The sequence below is a fragment of the Aureobasidium melanogenum genome (assembly GCF_000721775.1).
Source record: "Aureobasidium melanogenum CBS 110374 unplaced genomic scaffold scaffold_57, whole genome shotgun sequence".
Classification (NCBI taxonomy): domain Eukaryota; kingdom Fungi; phylum Ascomycota; class Dothideomycetes; order Dothideales; family Saccotheciaceae; genus Aureobasidium; species Aureobasidium melanogenum.
The window spans coordinates 3,345-28,330 of record NW_024470109.1 but is presented as its reverse complement, the minus strand read 5'-3'; the positions used below and the strand labels follow the sequence as shown (position 1 = coordinate 28,330).

Genomic DNA, 24,986 nt, shown 5'->3' with positions numbered 1-24,986 from the left:
GTCATAAATCGCGTAGAGCCATTCAGGGCGACATGCAGGGAAAGAGCTATCTTGTGTGCCTCTATCGAGCTCGATAACTTACCAAGTAAGCCTCGAATCCGGCAAACTGTAGGCACATATTTCATTACACAGAACGAGCATGTGACCTGTTTCTATTGATGTCCCGATCCAAGTCTAGCCGTCCAGAGTATTAATAGTACATGGATGGGACTATATGACAGCTCTGGTATGAAGTCTCTTTGACCTCCACGTAGTAGATTTGACACAACAAGTCTTCCTCGCAAGCTATGTCGGCGTTGATGATTTGTCCTAACGAGCTCTTGGAAGCCATCGCCATCTACTTACCGCTCAACGACCTGCTTGCCCTCCGTGCTACATGTTCACGTATAGAGGAAAGTATACGCAGTCTCATCAGGCGCAAGCACTTTATCGTGCACGAAGTGGCCTTTTCAGAAGACGGTCTCGTTCGTCTTCTACGCAGAACGCAGTGCCAACGGTTTCTCAAAGGAGCACAAGCGATGACCATCAGATTTCAACAGGCACCGCTTTTTTATCTGGATGAACTCAAATCATCCGTGTTGAAACGCCTCTATCAAGCTTTTCTCGCATCCCCCTGGCGCGAGAGCGGGCCACTACCGGCGATGGTCGTGCGCAGAGTCGAGCAATGGGAACTCTACACGGATTTCTTCAAAGCACAACGATGCTTTCTTGAAGAGAATACCGATCTGCGCCTCCTGGAAGACATCATGAGCAACATTTGCGACGGAGTCGCGACTGTAAATGTCGAGTACGAGGAGGCCACCGAGTTCGCCCCAATCATGTGCGGAGACGAGCTTTACGATCTCTTTGCTGCCATAAACGCAATCGACATGCCAAGGGTCTCGCAATCTACGCGCCTGTGTGATATGGTTCAGAAGGCCGGCAACGCGGTGGGATTGGTGCGGATAAATTAGTTAGGGACAGGTCTTCCTTACATGTATGGAGTCGAATGGAGATGTGAGCCGTCTCGAGAGGGCGGTAAGCGGCTTCTGTGCGCCGCAGTCATGAATCCTCGGTGTTCGTGACGTTCCGGAATAGTGTACAGAGCATGACAGCATGCCCAGTGTTTTGGGATTCGTACAGTACAAGGGCTCGCTTGAGAGTACCCTTGCAAGAAACGAGCCAGGTCGCTCATCCCACCCGTCCCTCCCCCTTGGGCGTCCCAGACGCTATCGAGTAAAGTTTTGAGCGCTTGCACTGGTTCCCTTCCATTACACGTACCTTTCCGCTGCCATACAATAACCACCTGGCCTCTGACAAGATTCTTGTCTTTTTTTTGATGAGTGGACTTCTTGTGAGCATGGGTGTTCCAGTGCTCAACGTTGCGTCTTGAATGAATCTTTACTCACCACGGTCTGGAGAATCGGTGCTCGTTTCCATCCCAAGGCATATCAGCGGCGCTTTGATCCTCCCTCAGGCCAATGCCTGCATGCGAAACAAAATCAGCAAAAGTCAGGAAGTTATAGTCGAGTCTCAGACGCGGTTGTTAATGTGCACGTGTCAGAGGCCATGCATACAAAGGCGTGCAAAACCCTAGCAATCACTGTTTCTTGATCATGTCGCCTGTCACATCGGAGTTTGACAAAGAAGACGTATGCCAAAGCCCTTTACTCGATTTTTGTGTTTTTCTTCTGGACAAACATGGAAGCTGAGTGACTATGCTCCTCACCTTACCTTGCCCTGCCTTGCTTTGCGCTACCTTGCCTCGCCCTGCATGAAGTCCAGCATTGCGCAAACTGCTTTGCCAAATATTCCTCAAAAAAGTACCTTTTTTCTATCTCCCGTTTGCTGATTGCCACTAAGATACCCATCCCAGTATTCTCTCTGATCGACCCATATGCCGTCTTAGATGTCTGCGTATCAACATCCACTCTTGCGTCTTCGTTGCAAGCCCCTGTCTGCCGTCTCCGTTCTCATGTGTAAACTGCCTCGATACTGCCGTAGACCTTGTCATCGATTCTCCGGTCGAATGTCAGACGTCCATCAAGAGTCATGCCAGACTTCCAATGCAAGCTGTAGTACGACTGGCCGTGTGCCACTTGTCTCCGGAAGTACGTTCTGGGGATCTCGTCCAGGTCCGTATTCAATTTGCAGAGAACGCGCGTCTCATTGGTGGGCTCATATTCCTGGGGAGGCACCTCCGCATCACTGACAATGATTCGCGCGCTGCTTTCAGATCCAGATCCCTCGCCTGGCCAAAGGTCTTCCGTGAGACTGAGCAAGATAGGTTCGTCACTTGGCATGTCTTGTCCCCGCTCGACGTACCACAACATCTGGTTTTTTGCTCTGAGCTCTTTCGTGATACGGTCAACGAACTTGTTTTTGGGGGAATGCAGCGAAGGATCCCATGGTGCGTTGCAGACCACTCCATAGTGACGTCTCGCTTTCCTGCTGACCACAAGGTCTCTTTCGAGCCCTGTCAAGACGGCGCCTCTGACCACCGCGGTCCAGGAATTTTCAGGCTGCATGATGATGAATCTGCGCACTTCTTCCTCGGTCGTTGCCGACTCTTCTATCGACGAAGTGTACGAGGGGGGAGGGTCCTCATCTGCAAAGCGTGACTTCAGGCATCGATAGAGATAACAGGAGGCTCCGAAGCCCCCGACCAGGATTAATCCTTTCGCAGTCTTGCCGTGAGCAGCCAGTACTCTACGTTGCCTCTCGACCAGTTCAATCACCTTGTCGACAATCGGCCGGAAGACCTCAGAGACGTCGGCGTTGGACAGAGTGATGAACGATCCCATGATGCCAGCCGCAAGGTTGTCTTTCACGCCTGGGAATGGGACGTTGAACTGGCCGTCGTCGAATTCGGTCTCGGAGTCCACAGGGTCGAAATTGCGTTTGACGTAGTCTTCGAAATACTTGTGCGCAACAGCCCAAGCCCCTGGGTTCTTGTCGCAGAACGATTGGAAGTCGTCTGCTCCCATACGGCGTCTGACCAGATCCTGGAACTTGAGGTTGAGAAACACACTGCCGCAGAGAGCACCAAATCCCGGAGCGGACTCCACCAGGCGCAGCGGAGAGACCGAAGCGACTTCGAATCTAATACAAACACTGTTAGAAGGTTTAAAAGCAGGGGCAGTCTCATGGGGAAAGGCTTACGAGGCCAGATCAACGGTGCCGCCCCCTGCGTCACAGAGGATGAAGTTGTCGCCTGTTTCGCAGAGCTTCTGCTGAACGTCAATAGACTTCATCGCGTAGATGGCAGCAGCCTCCGGCTCGCTTACCATAAAGAGGTTCTCGCCCATTCCGGCTTTCTCGGCTGCCCTCATGGTCACATCCTTAGCAGCGTCAGACCAGACGGCCGGGACGGTGATCACGATGTCGATTTGTGTGGTGGCCACCATCATTGGAAAGCGTCTCTCGAGACGGGTTTTCGCATGACTGAACAGTGCAGTCAAGTAGTCAGACGCAGCCTGTTCGGCGGACTTGTCCCAGCGGAGAAGTAGGCCGGCGAGATGCTGTCTCGACACATAGGGAGGAAGTCTCTGGTGGTGGTCGAGGAGAAGTTTTATGTAGTGTAGTCTGAGCTCGTTTGGCTTGATTTGAAAGCCCCACCGCGGGCTGTTCAAGAGGGCGGGGTCGCCAGCCGCGGTACGCTTGACTCCAGCACCGGTCGAAGCCGGCTCGTATGTCAGCTCGGTCGGGACCTTCTCAGAGGTGATGTTGTTGGACCCTGGCCAACTGAAACACAGTCCGTCAACATGGAGAAGAGACATCTCGCTAGGAGCACTTACTTTCTGATCACCTCAATCTCGTCGGGAGACTCGAGACTGCCGCCATAGGCAAAGGCACAGCCCGAGAAGGTCGTTCCGAAGTCAAGACCCACGACCAAGCGATCTCTGCGCGCTCCGCACGGTGGCATGATGGCAAGGGCATTTGACAAGATTGTTCGTATGCGAAGCTGTCAAGTTGGCAAGTGGTAGTAAGCAATAGAGAGCTGAGACTTAGAGCAGCAAGACCAGTGATATTGATTGATGGAAGGGGTGACGACGAGAGATGTTGGAGGAGAGGTGAGAAGGTGGAGGTCGAGTGGCTGAACACGGAAGGTGGATGTTATGTTGAGAGCACAGGAGAGTGAAGTGAGCGCGGCAGCTGGTGAAGACGACTTGGAATCCTGCTTCCAGTTGAGGGACGACGTGGTTCTTTGTGAATAGAACCACTTGTCGGCATGCTGATCATTTCAAAGAGCTGGTTTCTCCCGCAACACCGGACGAGTTGCTAGCTTTGCGTCGAGTGCTTCTCTTCACGACCGGATTCTGTATACTTCACTGAGCTGTCCACCGAACTCACAGACTTTGCAGCCGTCACAAGCCTTCAGACGAAACATCCCACTCTTACAATCTTACAAGTATCCCACGCGTCACGCCAGTGGCTTGTCTTCCTCGTGGCGTCTCTTTTCTACCGACTCATCAAAATAGACTCGATCGCGAGCATGCCGCCCCGCTACTTTAATCTCTTCGACAGATTCAGCCAGGCAGCCCAATCCAGCGACTCCGACGCTCAGGAAGAGCGGTCGTGGTATGGTCCATGCAGGGAGACAAATTATCGATTCTGAGCTGACATGCATACAGTCAAAGCGGCGTCCAGGACGAACAGCTGCAGCTGCAGGACGACCGGCTCGAGACGGCTTGCACGGCTTGCGCAGACATGGCAGCGTACACGGATCGCCTCGAGGGAGCGCTCGAGATAGAGAAGAAAGCAAGATACGAATTGCAGCAGACTTGTATGAGCAGTCGCCAGAGCAAGACGCTCCTCAAAAACGGCATCAGGCAGAGGGACGTCGAGGTACAACAGCTCCGGACCGAGGTCAGACAGAAAGACGCCGAGATTGGGCAGGCCCGAGAAGAGATCCTGCGATACAAGAGAGCCATCTCGAAGCCCAGCAAGGTCAACAACCAGACTTCTGATACATCCATACAGGCAGACATGGACGCCTTGTTTTGTTCCATCAGGGACTGAGCTTTGGACGTGGTCCGTAGAGAGTAGCTCGGTACGTCTGGCTCAGAAAGACAACCGACCTTTGCGTTGATCGTTGACCATTGTTGGCTGACGCGCTGTACTTCGGACTTATAGAACTGGACCCTGAGCCTGAGTATGCCGGCTGGCTCCTCACGGTGATTCCCCATCTCAAGGACAAGCCGTCGGGTCTTCAAGCAAACGCTCTCGTCGTCGGACTGTCTGCGGTCCTGGTAGAACTCTTGGACGAGGGCCACATATTCGGGTATGCATCTAGTGACAATGTCGCCAAAGCCACTGATCTGCACCTATCTATGAGAGGTAGGTACTCGCAGGTCGCTGTAGTGACGGTCGCCCGCGACTAACGGCTCTCTTAGACATCAAAGCCATCTGGCAACAGAGGAAGCAGTGGGAGTTTTTGACTCGCGAGATCCTCAAGCAAGACGATGCTTCTGCGAAACGAGCTGCGGAAAGCCTCTTAGACAGGTTTCTAGCGAAGTCTGGCGAAATGGTCCTCAATACTTACAGCAAGCCCATGAGCTCAGAAGCCACCGCGAGGTTGAGAAAAAACATGCGGCCCCGCTTGGAAGCTCTCCGAGCGTTGGACTTCCAGGAGGCTGAGTATTGGCTGGAGCCGATCTTCTTTCCGTGCGACGATGGAACATATTTCTTGGACAGAACCACAATGGAAGACGTCAATGGACGCACCATGGGCGATGCTGACGAAGACGACGACCTTGTGCTCGAGACGATCTGGTTCCCTGCCCTGGTCAAGAGAGACATCCCAGAGGATGGCGAGAACGTAAGTCCGGCGTTGATGCCAAAAACAAAAGTCTCACTAACCAGCGCTCAGGCAGAGTGGACAGTGGTCAGCAAGGCAAAAGTACAGGCGGCTGTCTGATCAGTCACTACAAGACATTCCAGGAGGCGTGCGAGCGGGCGTGTGATCTGCGGCACACGAGTACGCAAAACACTGCAACTAAGACGAGGTCATAGCATGGGAACGTAGCGCTGTTCTTTCTCTTTTCTTTTTTATACGCCAGACATTCAAGGTCGGGGCCGACCGTCTGGGCGCGCTTTGGCCGCTCGCTAGTGTTGCAACTTGGAGGACAGAGCGGCTTACAGGGACACAGATAGCTAGCACTTCTGTACTCGATCCAAGCCGAATTAAATCCACATCTGCGTCCCGGCGGGGACGTTTGCCATGTGACCGTAGCCTTGGGTCGTGCCGAGCGGTTTTGGATGCTTGAATAGAGGAAAAAATAATGATCTCGTGCTGTCAGGTAGGGGCTCACAGGAACAGAGCGACAGCCGGCTGTATCACTCTGCCAATGTGGTAGATTGCCGGGTTGATGACTATCGGCGCAGACCATCTGTAGTCGTGGAAACATCCAGATGTACTTGGTCGCTGTTGTCTCGGACGTGCGTATCAGCCGCTTCGGTGCTCGCAGCCATTCAGCAGACGGCCGATGCTAGCTGGTCTTACCTCGACGGCACTTTCCAGAGTCGGCCATGACACGAGTGCGAGAGGGTGGCCCGCCGGAGGTGCGAGACTTGGAAGCGGTGAACGTACAGAACAGCGGAACGAGATCGAGGTCAGCTGGGGGAATGGTCGCTACCAACTCCAGAAATGATGGAGGAGACAAGGCAGGAGCGAGTCCCGATGTGCCCAGAAAGCATCTGAAACGAAGATGTGATTATGTCGAGGGCTGCGGTAAGGATGTCGTGGGGGATGAGCGAATAGAGAGGAGGGGCATGCGGGACGAAGCTCGAACAGAAGCAGCGCGGAGGCTGTGACCGCCGGCGTTTGTCGGTGCCTGCCGAAGCGCTTGGCACCCGGTTGCAGAGCAAACGAGACAGACAATTGATTGCATATCAATCATGGAGCAAGGTGTGGATACCACTGCGGATTGCTGCGATAACAATTCCCATCGACAGTTCTACAGAAGAGTGCTCAACACCAGCCATCAGCACTTTCGATGGCTCGGCCGCGGGGTCCATCAACCGCAGTCAGATAACAGCTCAATCAGGACGTTGGGCTTTGGGGCAGCCACCACGCATTCATCTATCAACACAGCACAGTTTTTCACTACATCTCATGGTTGCATCTTGTTCCAGACAAGTTTTGAGGGGCCCGTCCTACCTGTAGCCTGTCCCTCTTGCGCGTCCTCATCGCATCGTCAATCTAGAGAAGGACCGATCTTCTTCGCCGTGTCCGCTACATCAGATTCGTAGTTGCTGGTTACGTCTCTGTTCCTGCCTCGACCTTCTCAACCTCACGTCCGCGTAGGTCGACCACGATTCGATGTCCTCTTTTGCTCTCTGGTATCCCATCTCGAGCTGCTCCAAAGTCCAACACCTGCAATCAATCAGCTTTGGTCGAACATGGTCACAATCGCTTGCACGTACCTCGATGTAAGTAAGGTTGTTTCTTTGTACCGCTGCGACACACCTTCTCTCGTCGAAGCGGACTTGCCATACACCGCTCAATTCTGAGAGCAGGTCGCGCAAACACTCCCCCGTCTGTGTATCCCACAACTTAAGAGTGCGATCAGAGCCACTCACAACTTTCTGAAGATCGTGCTGGAAGCAAGTTATGGCGCCAGTATGTCCTTTTAGGATGGCCCTGCAGCCTCCGTCGTCAAGGTCCCACGTGCGGAGAGTGCCGTCAGCAGCGCCACTGACCAAAACGCCCTGGCTGAGCTCTAAAAGACCTACCAATGACGTATGGCCATCGAGGCTGAACAAGCAGTTTCCCGTCTCAATGGACCATATCTTGACAGAATTGTCCATTGACCCGGACACGCAGCGACTGCTCACGTGGTCGAGAACCACACTAAATACCTTCTGCAAATGTCCCGCGAGACAATGCACCATTTCACCCGTCGAGATCTTCCACACCCGGACGGTACAGTCGAACGAACCACTGACAACAGTGTCGCCGTAAGCTGCCATTGCGCGTATCGTTTTCTGGTGACCAGCGAGGATGCGCAGCGAGTGGACGTCATCGCTATGGCCATCCGGAGGACTGGCGTGATAAGTCTGACGATCACCAGGATAGGGAAGCTTCCAAACTCTCATGGTAGAGTCTCGTGAGCCGCTGATGATTAAGGGCTGTTTCGGCATCAAAATGGTCGAGCCATCGGAAGTCGTGCTCATCTTCACGGGCTGCAAAATAGCGAGGCAGCGAACGGTAGATGTGTGACCCTGGAAAACATGCAGGCATTTACCAGAGGTGATGTCCCAAACACGGATGGTTTGATCTGTCGAACCGGATACCAGTATGTCTGCCTCGTGTTGTATTGCCCACACGGCCCCTTCATGTCCTTCGAATTTCCGTTGTAAAGCGCCAGTATGGGCGTCGTACAGATGGATGTTCGCGTCATCGCTTCCGGTCAGAATCCTCTCTGAGTCTAGTAGCAAGCAGGTGACTACGTGACCGTGATGAGCGCGGAAAGCCAGATGATACGGCTGGGCTTCGAAATCCATCGAGTAGTTTGCACAGACTCGATGTTTGCAATTGACAGACCGGAGCGAGACAGACACAGATTGATGGGTTGACATCATTGCGTCAGTCGACGAGTGCAGTCTTGCCCCGCTTGCGTCTGGAGGAACGATGTGGGGCGCTCAATAGGTATCTTGGCGTCAGAACACCTTATACACGATCGATCTAGCCGCGGTAGATTCCCATCGTCGTTTCTGCCCTGTGCCTCGTCATTCCCATTGACCTCTCCAGCTTCTGTGAAATGCCAAGACTTACTTGATGTGGTTGCTGTTGAATTCGCTCAAGAAGCTAACAAGGCGTTTGGCACGTTTTCGAATGACTTAGGGTCGTTCCTGATGGGCTGCAAATCTGATAGCTACGTTGTTGTCACATCACGCATACCAGGAGGCGGTAGTCCCGACACATACCTTCTCCAGATCGTACGGTACTCTGTTCGCAATGGAAAACAAGCGTATGCGCGACGAATGTGATTTGAGGATCAGATCCCTGGCAGAACATATGACGGTAGTTGCGGGCAGGGTCACCCAGGCGACCAGGCCTCGGGGTTAAATCAAATTCGACAATTTTCAGTTTAGTATTTACCATCTGCAAATCAGAGTATTTTATTTTGGTAACTGATCATCGCGTTGCAGATCCGTCCATGCTACAGTATGTGACAGCCGTGTGTGTGACTGGAGAGCCAATGACCGGGAGTTTATAGTAGCAGAGTCTTCCGCAAGTGGCGTGTCGTAAGCTCCGGACACTTGAGACTTTGGCGGCAAGTGCGTCCAAGGCTGGTCGGTCGGAGTGACATTGCGAGGCACAAACTACTCGTGAGGGACATATACTGGTGCAGGCGTGTTAATGACATCGTCAGCAACGATTGTTCGATTTTCTGTAGTCAATGATACAAAACTGGCTCCGGGCGACGGACCAGTCAAAGCAGTCGTGGAGCGCTTGTTTCCTCTTCAATCTTGGCGTCTGCGGAAATGGAGACAAAGCCCTCGTTGGGAAAGGTTGATGGTGCCCAAGGACGCCGGAACAGCGAATTCCAAGATCGGCGCAGGCCTGACATGAGAGGAAGACGATAGGGCAGGTACCGGAGCAGCAATCCACACGTCACCCCATGTTGCGCCCGTGCAGTGCCAATGTTTCTCTCTTTCTCTCTCTCTAGTGATTGTGTTGATGTTGATGAGACGTCAACCGATGTTGATGAAATAGCTAGTCATACGACGCGGCACGGTCGCTCCTTCCATCATCGAAACGCAAATGCAAGGTGTGGGGATGTGTCGACGCCGCGAAGCTTGGTCGCAAGTCTGACAACTCCACACGTCGACCGTCACTCACGATAGCGTCCGTACCTTTCTTGAGCTGCAAACTGGGCGACCTCAACGCTTTCCGCAGCTCGGCTGGCCAGATCCGGGGAGCAGCCCTAGAAACAACCACCACGCGTTTCTACCTTGAGAAAGCACACTTGCAATCTTTGTTATGGTCCCATCTTGTCTCCAAAGACGAGGGTTTGAGACGTCCGTCTATATAGTCCTATTACAAGTTCTCTTCGTGTTGCCGGTCTCTTGCAGCATCCAAAGCTCTCACTGTCAAGTCTGTCTCAGATCGCGGAGTACACGCAGCAGAACATGTGAGGACAGATACAGGCAGGGTTATACCGTCCACCAAGCCGACGGGTCCTGTCACAGGCTGTCAGGCTGTCAATCTGTTGTTGCGCCACCGGAGCAAAAGCTCTTGGCGGCCTGTGTATATAATCGTGCCGTGCGCCGGTAGTCAGAATTCAAGTGCGTTTGCCAATTGCAGTGAGGCCATGCTACAGTAAGTAATGGCCGCTTCAGTGACTGGTAGATGTTAACACTGCGGACCATGACCAGGAAATTAGATTTCCCTTGTCGATCACGTCCACATGGACAAGTATTGTAGCAGCCTGCCAAACCATGCCGTCGAGATCGGTCAAAGTGCGTCCATATTGTGCATGCAGGAGCTCGTGAACGTGCAGGGGCCCGCTTTTCGTTCTTGCGAAAGCATGCTACAGTTCGGTGGAAATCACTACCCACGGCTCCTGCACTTCCCACCGTGAGTGGAGTCTCTCGGGCGGGTGGCCTTGCATTTACTCATCTGTCTGAGGAGATTGATGAATATACCGGCAGATTGGTAAATACTCAATAAAAGCAAGAAGAGCCCAAGTCGCTCGTGAGCTGTTCCAGGTTTTCAGAAGAACAATCAATCAATGCAACAATAATGACGCCGTGCCTGAACATGCAGGAGACATCCACGTTCCTTGGTACCGTCACTTACAGGTCAGCCTAGCCAGCTAGCCTCACGTATTTTATTCCCGACTCTTGCATCGATAATTTATTACCTCTTGTACAGACAAGCCATCACTCATACTGTTCGGTAGGCTCGTGCGGGCAACACTGTGCAATGATATGTCGATGTATCTGAAAAGGACAATTGTGCCTGTTCGCCGGATGCAGATCGGCTCTCATTGCTGCACGGGGTTGATTGCTCGTCTACACCACGTGTTCGCGCCGCACTGCCACTGCACACAATCGTGCCTGCAATGCACGATCCGGCCTCGACGGCTGGCTCACATAGATTAGCGGTCGGTGGTTGATGAGATAGAGCTTGGTAGATTAGGGCACCTGTGGATTGAGATGGAGGCTGGTGGGAGAGGAAGGATTGTAATTGCGTACGTGTCAATCTCGCGCTCTCGGCCTTAGGTTGCGTTGCGTTCGTCCACTCGCCGGGCGGCGCCTCTGATCCAGGGCCCTCAGGTGTTTGACGCCCGCCTCGTAGCGGCAAGGACGGGAAAGCCGCACGGACGACTGGGCACGTGGACGCTACGACTATGGAGACGGCAGCTAGTGGGCTAGTTGAAACCGACTCCGCTGCCGATTTTGGCCATCGCAAGCTCATTGAGAAGCGACCGTCGTAGCGGTCTACTCTTCTCGAGGCAACCAGAAAGGCACAGAGCCCGGCAATGATCCGAGCGCACAACTAGCGGGCAAGAGAGAGCAACGCCCCCCGCAGGATGAATGGATGAATAGATGGATGGCTCACGCTTCATCTCGATTCTCGACCAACGACCGGCGCCGAGTCGTGGACAGTGAGCTTGCGTTTCTTGTTTGGCACTGCAACCTGTCTTGCGTGCTTTCGGACCAAGTTGCACCCGCCGATCTCACTTCTCTCAGCCGGTCCGAGCGCAATGGCTATAGCACATACTCATCTCCGTACACTGGTAGGACTTATTGTTCTGTGCCTCTGTCAACCAAGAATATGATGATCTCAAGGCCTCTCTTGGCGGTCTTGCCACTCCGTGTCGGGCGTTCGATCCAGTTAGAGTTGGTCACAGCTCTTTCTTTGTCCGGTACGACCGATGCCACAAATCGAAACGACAGTTGACATGACGGCCAGCGGAGGGACAAATTTCCAGGAACAGGGCCATGCATGCCTCTGTAATGAGTCGAACCCCGGGGCTGGAGAGCGTCAGATTGAGACTTCTGATGGCCGATCGGAACACCATCAACGTAGCTGCTCTTTCGCAGTCTTAGCCCTCCCTTCCGTTCAGGTTCGACGCCTTGTCGTTTTCCTTTTCCTATCTCTTGATCAGTACTCCTCGTGATCTCTGAGAGTTGGTCTTATTCGCCACACTCTCAGTCACTGGCGACAGTGATCATGCTTGATTTTGCCCCGTCTGATACAAGGGCCTCGGCTCGGGATGACTCGCTGTGCTGATCGACCATGCCTTGTCGGGAACCATTCGTTCGTGACCCTTCTGGACGCTGAATGATGAAGACGCGCTATTATCTTGGCATCCACTAACTCGTGGGCTTCGACCACAACGCCGGGACTGTGCTGGGCTCCGATGCTATCGATTGGTAGTCGAGTGCACATCCACGCCTTATCAAGGTCTGTGTGTAGTGTTGGTATATTGCGGACCAGGCATCGAAACCTGCATCTCCTCAATTCGCGCGGCATGGAGGCAATGTGCCAATGGGGGGTTGCACTTGATGAGACCGCAACGGATTCTCGTGCCGTTGGCTTATGTGCAATGCTCTATCTGCTTGCCCATGTGTCTGCGCCACGGGACGCGAGAGGTGGGCTGGGTGTCTCGAGTGTGTTGGGTATATAGAGCTGGAAGGACACTTGAGGCTGTGCCCGCTGGCATCACAACCTTGTAGTGCCACTGTGGGCTTCGATCCAGATACGCAACAATGACTAGTACTAGTATGAGACTTCCATACCTTGCCTCGACCGCCACTTCTAGGACTACGCAGCTCGCTGACCAACGAAATAGTCAACTTTTCGGACGTTTACACTTACGACCAAAGACACCCCGACAGTCTTCCTCAGATGATATTGTGGAGCAACCCTCAGTCCTTCTACCCGCAATACTCGCTACCGATTCCTGACTCTATGCTCGATTCATATTCCTGCGCTCCCAACTTGTATCCACAGTCAAACTTCCAGAATCTCCCGATCAACCAGTATTCGTATCAGTCTCCGTACCATCATACGTGGCAGTCGCTCTTCCACTCTAGCCAGGGAGGCGCCCAAGGTGCGGCATGGCCTCCGGCTTATGGCGTAGATCTCGACACAGGGCTTACCACCGACCCCACGTCTTACCAGATGCCGGGAATGTACGGTCAAGTAGTGGACCAAGCTCCACCTATGAGTGCTTCGACAGACTCGTCTGGCAGCCCTCAGCAACTTCTATTGGCTGAGGCAGGAAGCACAAGGACCGCATCACCAGCGGCCATAGGGACCGCCGAGGATCCGATCACCCACATGTGCGACGCCTTGTGCCAAACTCAGGAACGAGGCAGCAAGAATACACTCGTGTCGAGCCTCAAGAACAAGCCGAGCTCGATGAAAGTCAGTTTTCGGTTCGTGATTGAAAGTCCTGCGGGTCAGGAGGCAGATTGGGAGACGAGTCGAGAGGCCCAGTTCGAAGAACCTGCCCAGCAGCCGTGGGAACAAGCCGTGAGAGCCTGGTCATCTCACATCTCACACATACCCGGGGAACACGAGATTTGTGTATCTAGAGATGCATCGTTCACGAAGATCCAGACGAGCCACCGGAGGAAGCCTTGACCATCAGAGTCTTGTGCGATAAGTAGAACCAGGGCATCCACACTCGGACAAATATCATCATTGCTTTTCCAAGCAAAGCGCATGGGCGGCTGGTGAACGAAGAGTCTCTATGTTTGCCCTCTTTGTCATCTACAAGGTGTGTGTCGCACTGTTCCTCCATACAGAGGCTTGACGAGTGGTATGCCATGAGGCTGAAAGCTATCGAATCACACTATTTGGCCCACGTGCCGAAAAGGGATGGGAGCCGCATGTTCAAAGTCACCCACGCACTCCGCAGGGTCTGAGCAATCCTCACGCCACGCTGATCGCCCCTGTCATGTCTTCATATCTTCGTGCCCGCATTACTCGTATTTAGCGCGCGGCAACCCCAGCCGCAGAAGCTGCTAGTCCGTACTTAGAGTGACCACGTTATGTTACGGAGGCTGGTTTTCGTGTCTCGAGGGATCGCCGCGATCCTCAGAGACAGACTCGGTGTATTTACACAGGCCTACCTGGTCAGGCAGCCGTCCAGCTAGCTACATACATACTTCGACAGCGAAAATCCAACTCCAGATTCATTACGTGACGTAGCTAAGGCCAGGTAATGCCTCCATCGACTGGAATCAGCTGTCCGGTAACGTAACCGGCATTGGGACTAGCTAGCCAAACAACAGCATTTGCAACCTCCTCTGGACGACCCTCTCTCTTGATATGAGCGTTGTTTTGAAGCTTGGAAAAGATTGGGGAACCTTTCATGGACATGCTCGTTGTGATCGGCCCTGGCGCCACAACATTAATCGTAATGCCCTTGGGACCAAGCTCTTCGGCCATAGCGACCGCTGCCGAAGTCAAAGCTGCTTTGGAGGCACCGTAGACAGTAAGCATTTTGTTACCCATCTTAGCAACAACACTGCTGATGTTGATGATTCGACCGCCAGAAGGAACGTATGGAAGAGCAGCCTGGATCAGGAGAAAAGGGGCTCGAACGTTAGTGTGGAAGACATCATCCCACGCTTCGACAGGGACATCGGCGATAGTCGGATGAACAGCAGCTGTACCAGCGTTGTTGACAATGATATCGATCGTGGAGGTCCCGAAGAAATCTAAAGTGCCCTGAACAAGCCTTTCGCCGAAGTCTGGGCTACTAGCATCAGCCTGCACAGCAACTGCACCGACGCCAATAGCTTGCACGCTTTCGACAACGCTCTTCGCGCCTTCCGCAGATGCACTGTAATGGATTACAATCTGAGCTGTGATCAGTTATAGACCTCAGAGAGTCATTGAATAAGGCGCACGTTTGCTCCTTCGTGGGCCAGAGCGATGGCGGTTGCGGCCCCAATACCATCGACCTTGGAAGATCCGGTGACGACTGAAACGGCCTCAGTAGTTGATGGAGATAGATACACCTTCATCCAACTCACTTGCGGTTTTGCCGCTCAGTGGTCCTTCTCTCGGCATGTTTAGGAAGCAGGACAGAAGTATGTGCAGAAGGGAACGGGACAGCCTCCGTTGCGAGAAGTGCAGATGATACGTCGAGGTTTAGGAAGTGACACTCCCAACGTCAGGGCTGGCAGCCTTATATATACACAATGGCTCGCGAGCAAGTACGTTTCTTGAGTCCGTGGTTTTCTGAGCATGATCTCTTGAGCACACCCATGATTTGTCATCATGTGACAGTATCTTGCCTTTCAAGCAGATCACAAGTAGTGATGATGACCTGCAACACGACATGCAATCCTAGCAGGCACCCATGCGGCTCAAGCAAGCAGAGCAAGCCATTAATCCCAGCTCGCCTGGACCTAGCGTGATAGAGCCGACGCACACAACGGTGAAATTCTCGGCACGATTCGATTGGAATGCGCATATCTCTGCGCACGGACAACAGAAGGCAGCACACCATAGTTTGTGAGCAATGTGGTAGTGCGGGATCTCTTACGACGTCGTGCTTTCTGCTTAGAAATGTCTGCTTACCGCATCTTGCTTACCGCATCTTGCTTAGAAATGATTGTAATCCCCTTGAACCGTCGATCGTATGGTACGTAGGAAGCAGACGCAGTAGCCGTAGTGTGCCTTTGATCTCAAAAGCCCAAAAGCACAGCGAGCTGTCGCTCAATAGCCATCTTGGTTGTCTGAGCCCATATTCCTTCGGCCGGTAGAAACATTTTCGTGCGAACTCCTGTATATCGTACCTGTCCGCTCAATCCTCTATCTGTAGGGACCATCAGCTCTCTTCCAGGCCTCTCGATCGACTAAGACTCTCGGCATGCCCTCGGTGGTAGTCTTCGGCGCCTCCGGCTTTGTTGGTGGTATGCACATGAAATCTCACACTTTCGCATATGTCTAAACAGCAGACTGACCGTATGCCGAAGCCCCATACACCAGGGCCATCAAGCAAGCGCACCCAGACTGGCAAGTGACTGCATATGTTCGCAGCACAAAGCCCGAAAGCGAGCTCACAGCGAACCTCAAGGCCGACCGCATCGTCGTTGGGGACTTCAGTGATTTTGCAAAAGTCGCCGCTCTTAGCACGGAACACGACATAGCCGTGAACGCTGGCAGCTCTTTCACTGGTGATCTGGTTGCGGCTATCATCGCTGGACAGAAAGTCAAGAACTGCGACGCTAAGGGTAAACTGATTCATATCAGCGGCGGCGGCAATTTTATCGATTTTGCTACCTCTGGCAACTTCAACCCCAAGAGCAAGGTCTGGAACGATTCCAAGGAGGAAGACATCAAGGCTATCCACAAGGATATGTTCAATGGGCAGTCTGACACCCTTGTGCTCGAGGCTGGCGCTGACAACGCTTTGGATACTTACATTGTCTGCCCTGCAATTGTATACGGAGGCGCTAGCATATCTTCGCCTACCATGGGCATTGGTTATGCTCTTGTGACTGGCAACGCGAAGCCCCTGGGCTACGTTCCTTACGTTGGTGATGGAACTGCCGTACTGAGTACCGTAAGTCATCCTCGTGAATATAGTCTGTCCACTTGAACATTTGCTCAAATTCTTTCTAGACCCATCTCCTTGACTTAATTGATTTTCTCGTCAGAATCTCTGAGGTTGCCGCTAGAGGTCCTGCTCAGGGCACGTCCTACAGTCGCTACTACATGGTCGAGACCAGCAGAGTTCAGTGGAAAGATATGGCAACCGAACTTGCAAAGGTGATGCACGCAAGAGGAATCTTTTCGAGCTCTGAGCCGAAAAATGTGTCCATTGATGAAGCAGGCGATGGAGAAGTCAAGCATCTTGTTGCTGCGAACATGCTAATGAAGGGCGACCGCGCTGCTGCTATGGGCTTCAAACCCAGGCAGAACAGCATTCTCGAGCAGATGCATGCTGATCTAGAGACGGTCACTATCTAGATCACTGCACCTTCTCGGAGTCTCACATCATGATCTGTCAATGGTACATCTGAACGATATCAGTCGCACTACAGTGGATTTCAGACAATCGCTTGTCACAAGCGTGTTTCATCTTGTACATATTTGACAACTTGTAGCACATTCTAGAAATCGTTCTCTTTCACTCTCTTTAGCCTACTATACAGGATGCGATCAGGTGGGAGAGCCGCTCATCTACTTGTTGCTTGTATCCCTGGTGTGAGTAGTGGCGTACGAACTCGAATCAATCGGGGTTCAGCATCGTGAGACTGGCGATGGCCCTGTCAGTCAAGCAATATCCATAATGAGGCTTTGATGGTGCTGCCATACCTTTGTTTACTATCCCCTGTGATTGTGGAATCATGTTTGCACCAATACGAGTGACTACGCAGGTAAGTGCTGTGCATGCTTCATCTACAGTCTGAATACCGGCTGGTGTAGGGCAGGGCAAGTCGGAATGTCTGATCTGGCTGATCCGGCTGCTCTACATCAACCACAGTCATCCCCATGATCAATTTCCGGCATGCAACCGTCGTGACTTGCACCAACCCAGACACATCCTAAAAGGCTTGTACTTGAAGTCTTTATCTGAGCTGGAAATAGAGGTGCTAGGTCCCATTACGCCAGAGTTGGTGTAGAGAACATTGATATATCCTTGTTCGGAACGCTCTCGAGAGGCTGCAGCGCCGAGAGAGTCTTTGAAAGTGACGTCGCAGATGATGCCTTCGATGCTGTTATTTTTCGAGGCAGCGATCGTGCGGTCCAATGCTTCCTGACGGCGACCGAAGATGTAGACCGCTTTCGCACCATTTGTCTGTGATTACGTGGTAGCATCGGCTTCGAAGAAATTGACAGAATTGGTTTACATCAAGAGCGAGAGCTACTTGGGACCCAAGGCCGCTACCAACGCCTGTTATGACGACTACCAAGCCTTCGACAGTGAAAGGGGAGTTTCGGTCGTAGTTTTGGCCCCATGATTGATCTTGATAGCACGAAAACCAGGGTCTGCGGCTCTTCTGTAAGTATTGCTTTGGAAGCGTTGACATTGTTCAGCCCACCTTTCTACCGTTGTCTTTGGGATTCTAGGCTTGCACCTGGCGACCACGAGCTTATGTGATCAAGGTCGTCTTTGCCGATCGGGCTCTCTTCCATCTTCATTCCACGGCGTGAGGGAGCATGCTGATTGTGCCCGGCAACCACAGTCGAAAAACACTCCGACTCGATTACGTGATCCAAAAGCATCCGTGCCAGAATCCCACAACTATCACCGGTAGGTCCATGATTCCATCATCATCTCAACAGTCCTAGCCGAATTCAGTTCGCACAAGCGCTGAACTTGAATCTGTCAACACCGCTCGATCATGGATACACTGCGAATGTCGAATGCCACATACATGCCGCAATCTTGGAATCGTACGCGTTGCGACAAACTGTCATGTTTACGGAATCAAATCAACCTTCGGACCCCTTCATGACATGCTACACGGCTGACAGTACCATGGCCTGTGAATTGGCCTTGGACTATATGAGACTATGTTTGGAGCTTCATCACAAATGCTCTTTTTTTTTTTCTTTTTTTTTTAAAAAAAAACTCCCCCCAATCAAATCGACCGTCTTCGCTTTACCCGACCAATTGTCTAGGCGCAGCTCATCACAATCCGGATATTCCTTACACTATGCATCACGTCGCAAGCAGTCTCATGGCTCTGTCCGCTACGGTGGTCACGTCCCAGGCAAGAGTGCTGCCTCGCGCTGCCCTCGTAAGGGACACTTTGCCTTGGCTGGTACCCGAAGTGGTCTGCGATTCCAGCTTTGCAAGCCGGAAGGTGGTCTATACCATGACAAACACTGTCCCGAATTCGATTGTCGCCATGGCAGCTTCCGCCGATGGTAGTCTCTACGCTGAGAGCATACTTACTGCCACTGGTGGTAACGGAGGAAACCTGATCAACCCGATGACTGGCGAGCCTGATCGGCCTGATGCTCTTTCCAGCCAAGACTCAGTCGTCGTTGCAGGAGACGTACGTGCTAGGGCCGTCTTTCAAGATCTTTGTTGCTAATGCTCCTCAGTTTCTATTCAATGTAAACGCGGGCTCGAACTCGGTCTCCATGTTCGCCATCGATCCCTGGAATCCTTTGAAGCCAATGCTGCTTGCTTCTCGGAGCTCCGTGGGCGACTTCCCTGTGTCGGTGGCTGTCTCGATGAAGCACAAGATTGTTTGCGTTGCCAATACTGGCATCAACGCCGGTGTCAGCTGTGCCTCATTGGATCCGACTTGTGGAATGAACGAATTTGATGCGCTGCGCCGATTCAATGTCGGCCAAACACAAAACCCACCGACCGGTCCCACCCCCGGAGTTGGAGACATCATCTTCAATGCGGATGAATCCGAGGTCATCGTGTTCGCAAAGGGTAACGGTAGAGACATTCCTGGATTCGTGGAGAAGTATACAGTTCTCCAGAACGGAAGTGTCTCCCAGCAAGGCCAACAGTACAAACCGCCTGGCTTGGGTGCCGAATTTGGATCAGCCGTAATCCCTTGGAGCGGCGACTATGTGGTCTCCAGTCAAGCCAACTTCGGTGCTGTGGTCTTGGATCTGAACGATTTGACTGCCGAGCCAAAGGCCAAGACCAATGTCACCGACCAGAAAGCATCGTGCTGGGCTCAGGTCTCGTCCTTCACGGGCACTGCCTTCATCACGGATGCTGCCCTGAACCGCCTAGTAGAGACCAACCTCACCACTGGCGAGATTGTTAGTGAGTACTCACCTCCTAACGACAACCCTGCCATGACCGACTTCCGAGCTTCAGGCAGCAAGATGTGGTTCCTCGCTGCGGGCAACGGTACCACTCCAGCCAGCATCTGTACGATTGATGTCAGTGGTGGCCCGAAGAGTGCTATGCAAATCCAGAATATCGCGATTCCTGGCGCGGATGCGAACGCGCAAGGTCTAGCAGTATACGAGAAGTGGTGGATGTGAGAACTAAGATTCACCTTAACGCCATCTGTCAGGTGTTGTTTGCTCATGCTTAAAAGCAGTAACACTATGTAGCTTTAGATGCCCTAAGGCCGTACTTCTGCTACTGTATCATGATGATCTGCGGAAGCAATGAATCGAGTAACTATTCTTTCTCCAGCAGCTTGATGACCGTTGAGAGATTGTCTAAAGCTGCTCAAACAACCACACGTCAAATCTCCACTGTACAACCTTCTGTCCGATTTTCTGATCCCAAGGAGCTCAAGCAGCATCGGACACTTCAACAAAAGGATTTTTTTCGAGGGCTTGCAGCCGAAATCCCCCCCATGGTTTGTAGAGAGTACAGAGCTCTTGATGTCAACGTGCAGTCTATGGGATATCTGCTGTGTCCTTTGTAGTCCGGCCGAGGTCCTGAGCAATACGCAAGAAGGAGCACGGCCTAAGAGGGGAGGGGGCCTGCGCCGTGTCCGATTCCAGAAAGGTAGAGTGCGTTGGTTCATCCCAGTAAACGTGATGGCATAAAACCAGAGACCAGGGCCGTAACTCTGAAGTCGCTTAGTTGCCTGGAAATTCGAGTCGATGCACAAGACATGTCCCTCAGAGTGTTATAGGCTTTGATTGACTTCGAAGCGCGTGCGAATGTATCTAGGTGTCGGCTCGGAGATGAAATCAGTTTTGAAATGAATCTTCGAAATTGACATTCCTAGCTCAAATATGCCAACTATTGCTTCGAAGTCGAATTGAAATGGCTAGTTTACACGTTCCTGTGTTTCACAAGGTGTCTCAATTGCTAAAGTCCATCCAATTCGACCTCGTCGTCGTGGTGTAGTAAATCGAGCCAGGGTGAACCTGTCAGCAACTTGAGCTTCAAAAATTGACTCTGGGTCGAGCGAGTCGCTCGCTCGACTGCGTGCGGAGCTTCGGTGGGGGTAACGCGCAAATTTGGCACGAACGTGACACGTAGTTATCTGGCGTTTCGGAGCACCAAATCTTATCCAGGAGATAAGATCTGGCCAATCAGAGCCATGTAATTCGTTGCACTCCGCAACTAACGCCTAAGCGTCGCTAGCCGCTTGTCGCAGCGCGCGCAACAACTCCTGAAGCAATCCACATCAACCCAACTACCGCATCAATTGACACGCCCAGAATTCTGCGTGATTTCAGGCATTGACCCTTGCTTACTTTTGTGATCTTTCAGCACTCAGATACGTATGAAAGGCCTTTCCCGCTGCATTCAACCCACCCTTTTCTCGCCTTCTGCCTTTACCTATCCGAGGTGACTAGTCAGAGCTTTCGCAAAAGCGCTTTGACTGACGACGGCACCGAAACTAGAAACATCTGGTTTAGTACACCATGATCGCAGTACAACATGTGAGCCTCTTACCCATAACATCGGGTCGATTTCGAGAGTTGCGATACAAGTTCACGAAAACTCGCTGCAGCACAAGCTTCAAATCCAGGATGACTCTTAATCTGCTGCCACATCTGGATGGGAGTAATTTCCTGCCAAGGCGTCAAGTCTGGACTGAGGGCTAACAGATTGCTTAGTTCAGTCTGCGGCACGGGCCAACGCAGAGCCGAATCCCGGGCGCCATTGTTGTCTCTTCGAGCAAGGAGATGGTACTGCAGCTGGAAACCATGGTTGCAGGGCTCGAGATACTCGGAAGAGGTCGAGGTGATATGCCCAAGGCACGGTCGTTCAAGGCTGCGCTCACTAGTTAGCGGTCTTTTCTTATCCGGAAGTAGTGTTTTGCACACAACAAAACAAAGTTAATGCCTAGCTGAGTAAGCTCGAGCTCGTTGACAGAAGAGCCCTTGGCGAGGGAGGTGAGATCTTCCGATAGAAGATCTTGGCGCGATGTCCCAGGCAGTACAAGGTTGTCAAGTTCGACACTCAGTCTTTGGGCACCGTACGATGTATTCGAGACCTGTGTCCATGCTATTGAGTCTTTCTGCAGTGCTGACCAGGAAGGATTTGCGTATGGTGAGGATCTCAGACGTTCAATTTCGGCCTCCATGCACGCAGCTCTTTTCTTAGCGGTTGCAAAGTCTGCTTGTAGTTCGACAAGGCGTGCTTCGAGAGCCAGGACGTAGTGTCCCTGTTTATTCCTGTACTTCCTGGAATGTTGTCAGAGAGTTGTCGCGCGTCCGAGAGACCTGGTCATACTTCTGAGCTTCTCTCACTTGTTTTCTTCTCTTCTGGTACTTTGCTTCCTCCGCCGACGACTCTTTTGCAACAACCTTCGTTCTAGGACCTAGAGACATTAGTCGCTACGATATTGTTCCCGACATGCTCATCACCTCACCATCCTTCCCGAGAGAGTCGGCCAGGAATTGCTTAGCGCTGCTCCACACCGAAGGACGGTAGTCAACCGACATGTTTGTTCTTGCTGCGAATTCGATGAGTAGGCGCCAATTATGCAAAGGCGCTCAAGTCATAATACGAAAGTGGAAGAAAGTAACAAGACTCCACATAGGAAGTAGTTTGGACATGAAGTGGTTTGAATAGGAGGTCGTCTGACTTTAGTCACTGCAATGGAGATCAAAAGCATTATCTTATCAACTAAACGCCGCACAGTTGAAAACGAAATTGATGAGCTCAAGCTCGAGGTCTAAATTCTCCATCGATATGTCTCGCACAGCTATAATGGTAGCTTCCAGACCACGAATGTTGTATTTGCTTTGGTCTCTGATCACTCGCCCAAGAACGACCAAACATATTTCGAGCTCTAGGACCACGTAGGCAGATTACCGGTACGAATATTTTATAGAGAGAGCCTACACTGAAGGACAAAAGAAAGTTGAAGCTCCGTAGAGCGATCGTCTTCAGCAATTGCGCGACTGAAGCTCTGGGATACTACATGATGGATATGAAGCAAGGACGCGAAAGCGGAGCAATCAAAATAGTGAAGACATAGCACCATAGCATCTTAGCAAGTAGACCAGGGAGGTGTATGGCGACGGCTACCCGTCCCAGTGTCACGAGAGCAAGAGAGAGACAAAGAGAGAGAAGGAAAAAGAGAAAGGGAAGAGAAAAGGTACTACAGTATAGCCATTAAATTCCACTTTTTGACAATCTGGCTTTTGTAGCTTAGCAGTAGAGATAAGTGCAAACATTTCTTGGAGTGTGGTGAACGCAGATTTCGACTAGCTTTATCCATGCCAACCATCGAAGTCAGTCTCTGCTCTGGTGACAGTAAACTTGGATTGGAATCGCCCGAAACGATTACCCAATGAACGATGCACACGATTGATTTGTACGACTCTTTTATGAACAGACTGTTCCGCACTGGAAGTGGTTCGAAGAGGCATTAAGGATGGAGAACAACAACTGTTGTTCTCGAGGGATCGAGCATAGTCGCTCGACGCTAGAAACAGGGATTGAGCAGATATTATATCACTAAGCTCATCGAGTGCTAAAACCGAGCGTAAGCGTTGCTGCCGAAACCCAGGGATTTTTAGCCCACCCAATCCTAATTTCCACTAGCGGATTGGTATGATCGCCAAGCGAGTGTCGATAGACGTACTGTCCTAGGACGGGCGGTGTGTTTTCTCTCTAGATCTCTGATACGCTTCTCCAGCTAGTTATATCGATCTAGGAGAGGGCCAAGCCGCGGTGCGCTGTCATATCTTCCCACCGGCTCTTGTTTCTCTTTTGGTACCCGTGCGTATGCTCGTTCTCTCCGCTTTTTCTCCAGTAAATGTTTAGGATCCTGAAGCCATACGCCAGGGCTTGGATATGGTGATAGGTGGTACATGGTAAACTGTGCCAAACCAATTCGACAGTAAATGGGTTACAAAAAATCTTCCGTACTCTAGAGACTATCGAGCGCGGCAAGCATGCTTTGTGGACGTGAGGATAAGTGAATAGCTGGCCCATGAATCACTTTGCGTTTAGTAGACTTCGTCACAAATAGAAGTCACGTCACCAGCTTACGTGATACGCCAGGTCGTATTTAGTGTTAAAAATTTGTAAGAAAAGCGAATGTAACTTTGTATAGCTCATTACAGACAGTCTTGCAGGGCATGTTGTAATCTTTCTAAGATTTACTTACGTCTACAAACCACCTGCGTGTGACTCTTGTACAAATAGAATTTCGCTTAGGAGAACAAAGCAGTTGTCCCTCTCTTGAACCACCATCTCACAAAACATGGTTTCACGTTTCGAGCCGCACACGAATACAAGAATGAAATCAGTACAACAACAACGACGGGAGTGGATGAGAAACGTATAATAACACGTACAACTAGAGCTCAATAGGAGTTTTACGAATGAGAGGGGGAATGAGGTAATGCCTCATAATGGGTGCCATTGCTCTCTTCAGACTTGTGACTACATATCGTCAGACAGACTACAATCACAACCAAGCTTGGTACTCGTGCGTGCGTCAGGACTCAGGTTCGTTGCTGCAGTCTGACAGCTTACACATCTCTGAAGAGTGTCTTCATGGTGTTGTTTGTCTCAAAGGTCGTGCTATAAGGGAGTGATGGTGCTGCATATCTCGAGAACCTGCTCGCGCGCAAACAAATCCATTATCGCCTTTCCACCCGCACAACTCCGCTGTCTCTTCCACCGATCAGCATAGCATTTGACAGGGCCATTAAAGAGGCTGTTTCTTATGACAGCCTTTCTCTTCGTAGCGCGTTCATGCAGCCATACGCCCTCCACAACCCGACCAGTACCAACCTTGTAAGTCCCTACTATCTGGTCACATGGGAGCCATTGTTGACGACCATAGTGCTCGTACATTGGTTCTTATTTCAGGAATGCCTATACCCAGCCGACAGGCCTACACTTCCTTGTTGTTCCATTCTGCCCTTTGAAGAGATTTTAGCACCGTCGTCGCCACCCAAGGTGCTTCCATCACAACATTTCTTAGATGCAAGGAGGCTTCTGTCGCTGATAAGACCCACCGGCAGGCTTCCCTTATTCAGGGTCGGTACCGATACGAGGCGCGAAGAGATATCATATGGGTTCGCATTCCATGCTATAGAAAATTTCCAGCATCGTGCACTTTGACATTAATCCTAATGCAGGAGGATCAGGCAGATGTAC

At 51.7% G+C, this 24,986-nt stretch overlaps 10 protein-coding genes across 10 annotated transcripts; 4 read left to right on the top strand and 6 right to left on the bottom strand.

The window, feature by feature from the left end:
* Positions 1 to 632: 632 nt before the first annotated feature.
* On the bottom strand, positions 633 to 1,429 carry M437DRAFT_70644 (uncharacterized protein; the record flags this gene model as incomplete). The annotated part of the gene is made up of 4 exons (XM_041025518.1): positions 633 to 896; positions 975 to 1,208; positions 1,261 to 1,285; positions 1,389 to 1,429. The coding sequence occupies 4 exons, from the start codon at positions 1,427 to 1,429 to the stop codon at positions 633 to 635; spliced, it is 564 nt and encodes a 187-aa protein (XP_040874663.1).
* A 523-nt stretch (positions 1,430 to 1,952) lies between these two features.
* M437DRAFT_61160 (actin-like ATPase domain-containing protein) lies at positions 1,953 to 3,904 on the bottom strand (the record flags this gene model as incomplete). The annotated part of the gene is made up of 3 exons (XM_041023883.1): positions 1,953 to 3,081; positions 3,142 to 3,723; positions 3,777 to 3,904. 3 exons carry the CDS (start codon positions 3,902 to 3,904, stop codon positions 1,953 to 1,955), a joined length of 1,839 nt encoding a protein of 612 aa, XP_040874662.1.
* Positions 3,905 to 4,474: 570 nt separating this feature from the next.
* Positions 4,475 to 5,899, top strand: M437DRAFT_70642 (uncharacterized protein; the record flags this gene model as incomplete). The annotated part of the gene is made up of 6 exons (XM_041025517.1): positions 4,475 to 4,560; positions 4,614 to 4,929; positions 4,995 to 5,013; positions 5,116 to 5,319; positions 5,376 to 5,800; positions 5,852 to 5,899. 6 exons carry the CDS (start codon positions 4,475 to 4,477, stop codon positions 5,897 to 5,899), a joined length of 1,098 nt encoding a protein of 365 aa, XP_040874661.1.
* A 1,341-nt stretch (positions 5,900 to 7,240) lies between these two features.
* Positions 7,241 to 8,487, bottom strand: M437DRAFT_61173 (WD40 repeat-like protein; the record flags this gene model as incomplete). Its single annotated transcript, XM_041023885.1, has 2 exons — positions 7,241 to 7,357; positions 7,408 to 8,487. 2 exons carry the CDS (start codon positions 8,485 to 8,487, stop codon positions 7,241 to 7,243), a joined length of 1,197 nt encoding a protein of 398 aa, XP_040874660.1.
* Positions 8,488 to 12,708: 4,221 nt separating this feature from the next.
* Positions 12,709 to 13,614, top strand: M437DRAFT_89287 (uncharacterized protein; the record flags this gene model as incomplete). Its single annotated transcript, XM_041029018.1, has 3 exons — positions 12,709 to 12,721; positions 12,792 to 13,477; positions 13,540 to 13,614. The coding sequence occupies 3 exons, from the start codon at positions 12,709 to 12,711 to the stop codon at positions 13,612 to 13,614; spliced, it is 774 nt and encodes a 257-aa protein (XP_040874659.1).
* Positions 13,615 to 14,158: 544 nt separating this feature from the next.
* M437DRAFT_89286 (NAD(P)-binding protein) lies at positions 14,159 to 15,025 on the bottom strand (the record flags this gene model as incomplete). Its single annotated transcript, XM_041029017.1, has 3 exons — positions 14,159 to 14,812; positions 14,863 to 14,936; positions 14,989 to 15,025. The coding sequence occupies 3 exons, from the start codon at positions 15,023 to 15,025 to the stop codon at positions 14,159 to 14,161; spliced, it is 765 nt and encodes a 254-aa protein (XP_040874658.1).
* Positions 15,026 to 15,830: 805 nt separating this feature from the next.
* On the top strand, positions 15,831 to 16,933 carry M437DRAFT_89285 (NAD(P)-binding protein; the record flags this gene model as incomplete). The annotated part of the gene is made up of 3 exons (XM_041029016.1): positions 15,831 to 15,873; positions 15,937 to 16,526; positions 16,586 to 16,933. 3 exons carry the CDS (start codon positions 15,831 to 15,833, stop codon positions 16,931 to 16,933), a joined length of 981 nt encoding a protein of 326 aa, XP_040874657.1.
* Positions 16,934 to 17,462: 529 nt separating this feature from the next.
* On the bottom strand, positions 17,463 to 17,997 carry M437DRAFT_70638 (uncharacterized protein; the record flags this gene model as incomplete). The annotated part of the gene is made up of 2 exons (XM_041025516.1): positions 17,463 to 17,765; positions 17,818 to 17,997. The coding sequence occupies 2 exons, from the start codon at positions 17,995 to 17,997 to the stop codon at positions 17,463 to 17,465; spliced, it is 483 nt and encodes a 160-aa protein (XP_040874656.1).
* A 654-nt stretch (positions 17,998 to 18,651) lies between these two features.
* On the top strand, positions 18,652 to 19,933 carry M437DRAFT_61163 (uncharacterized protein; the record flags this gene model as incomplete). The annotated part of the gene is made up of 2 exons (XM_041023884.1): positions 18,652 to 18,972; positions 18,998 to 19,933. The coding sequence occupies 2 exons, from the start codon at positions 18,652 to 18,654 to the stop codon at positions 19,931 to 19,933; spliced, it is 1,257 nt and encodes a 418-aa protein (XP_040874655.1).
* Positions 19,934 to 21,197: 1,264 nt separating this feature from the next.
* Positions 21,198 to 22,309, bottom strand: M437DRAFT_89283 (uncharacterized protein; the record flags this gene model as incomplete). Its single annotated transcript, XM_041029015.1, has 5 exons — positions 21,198 to 21,258; positions 21,315 to 21,635; positions 21,689 to 22,048; positions 22,098 to 22,185; positions 22,237 to 22,309. The coding sequence occupies 5 exons, from the start codon at positions 22,307 to 22,309 to the stop codon at positions 21,198 to 21,200; spliced, it is 903 nt and encodes a 300-aa protein (XP_040874654.1).
* Positions 22,310 to 24,986: the final 2,677 nt, after the last annotated feature.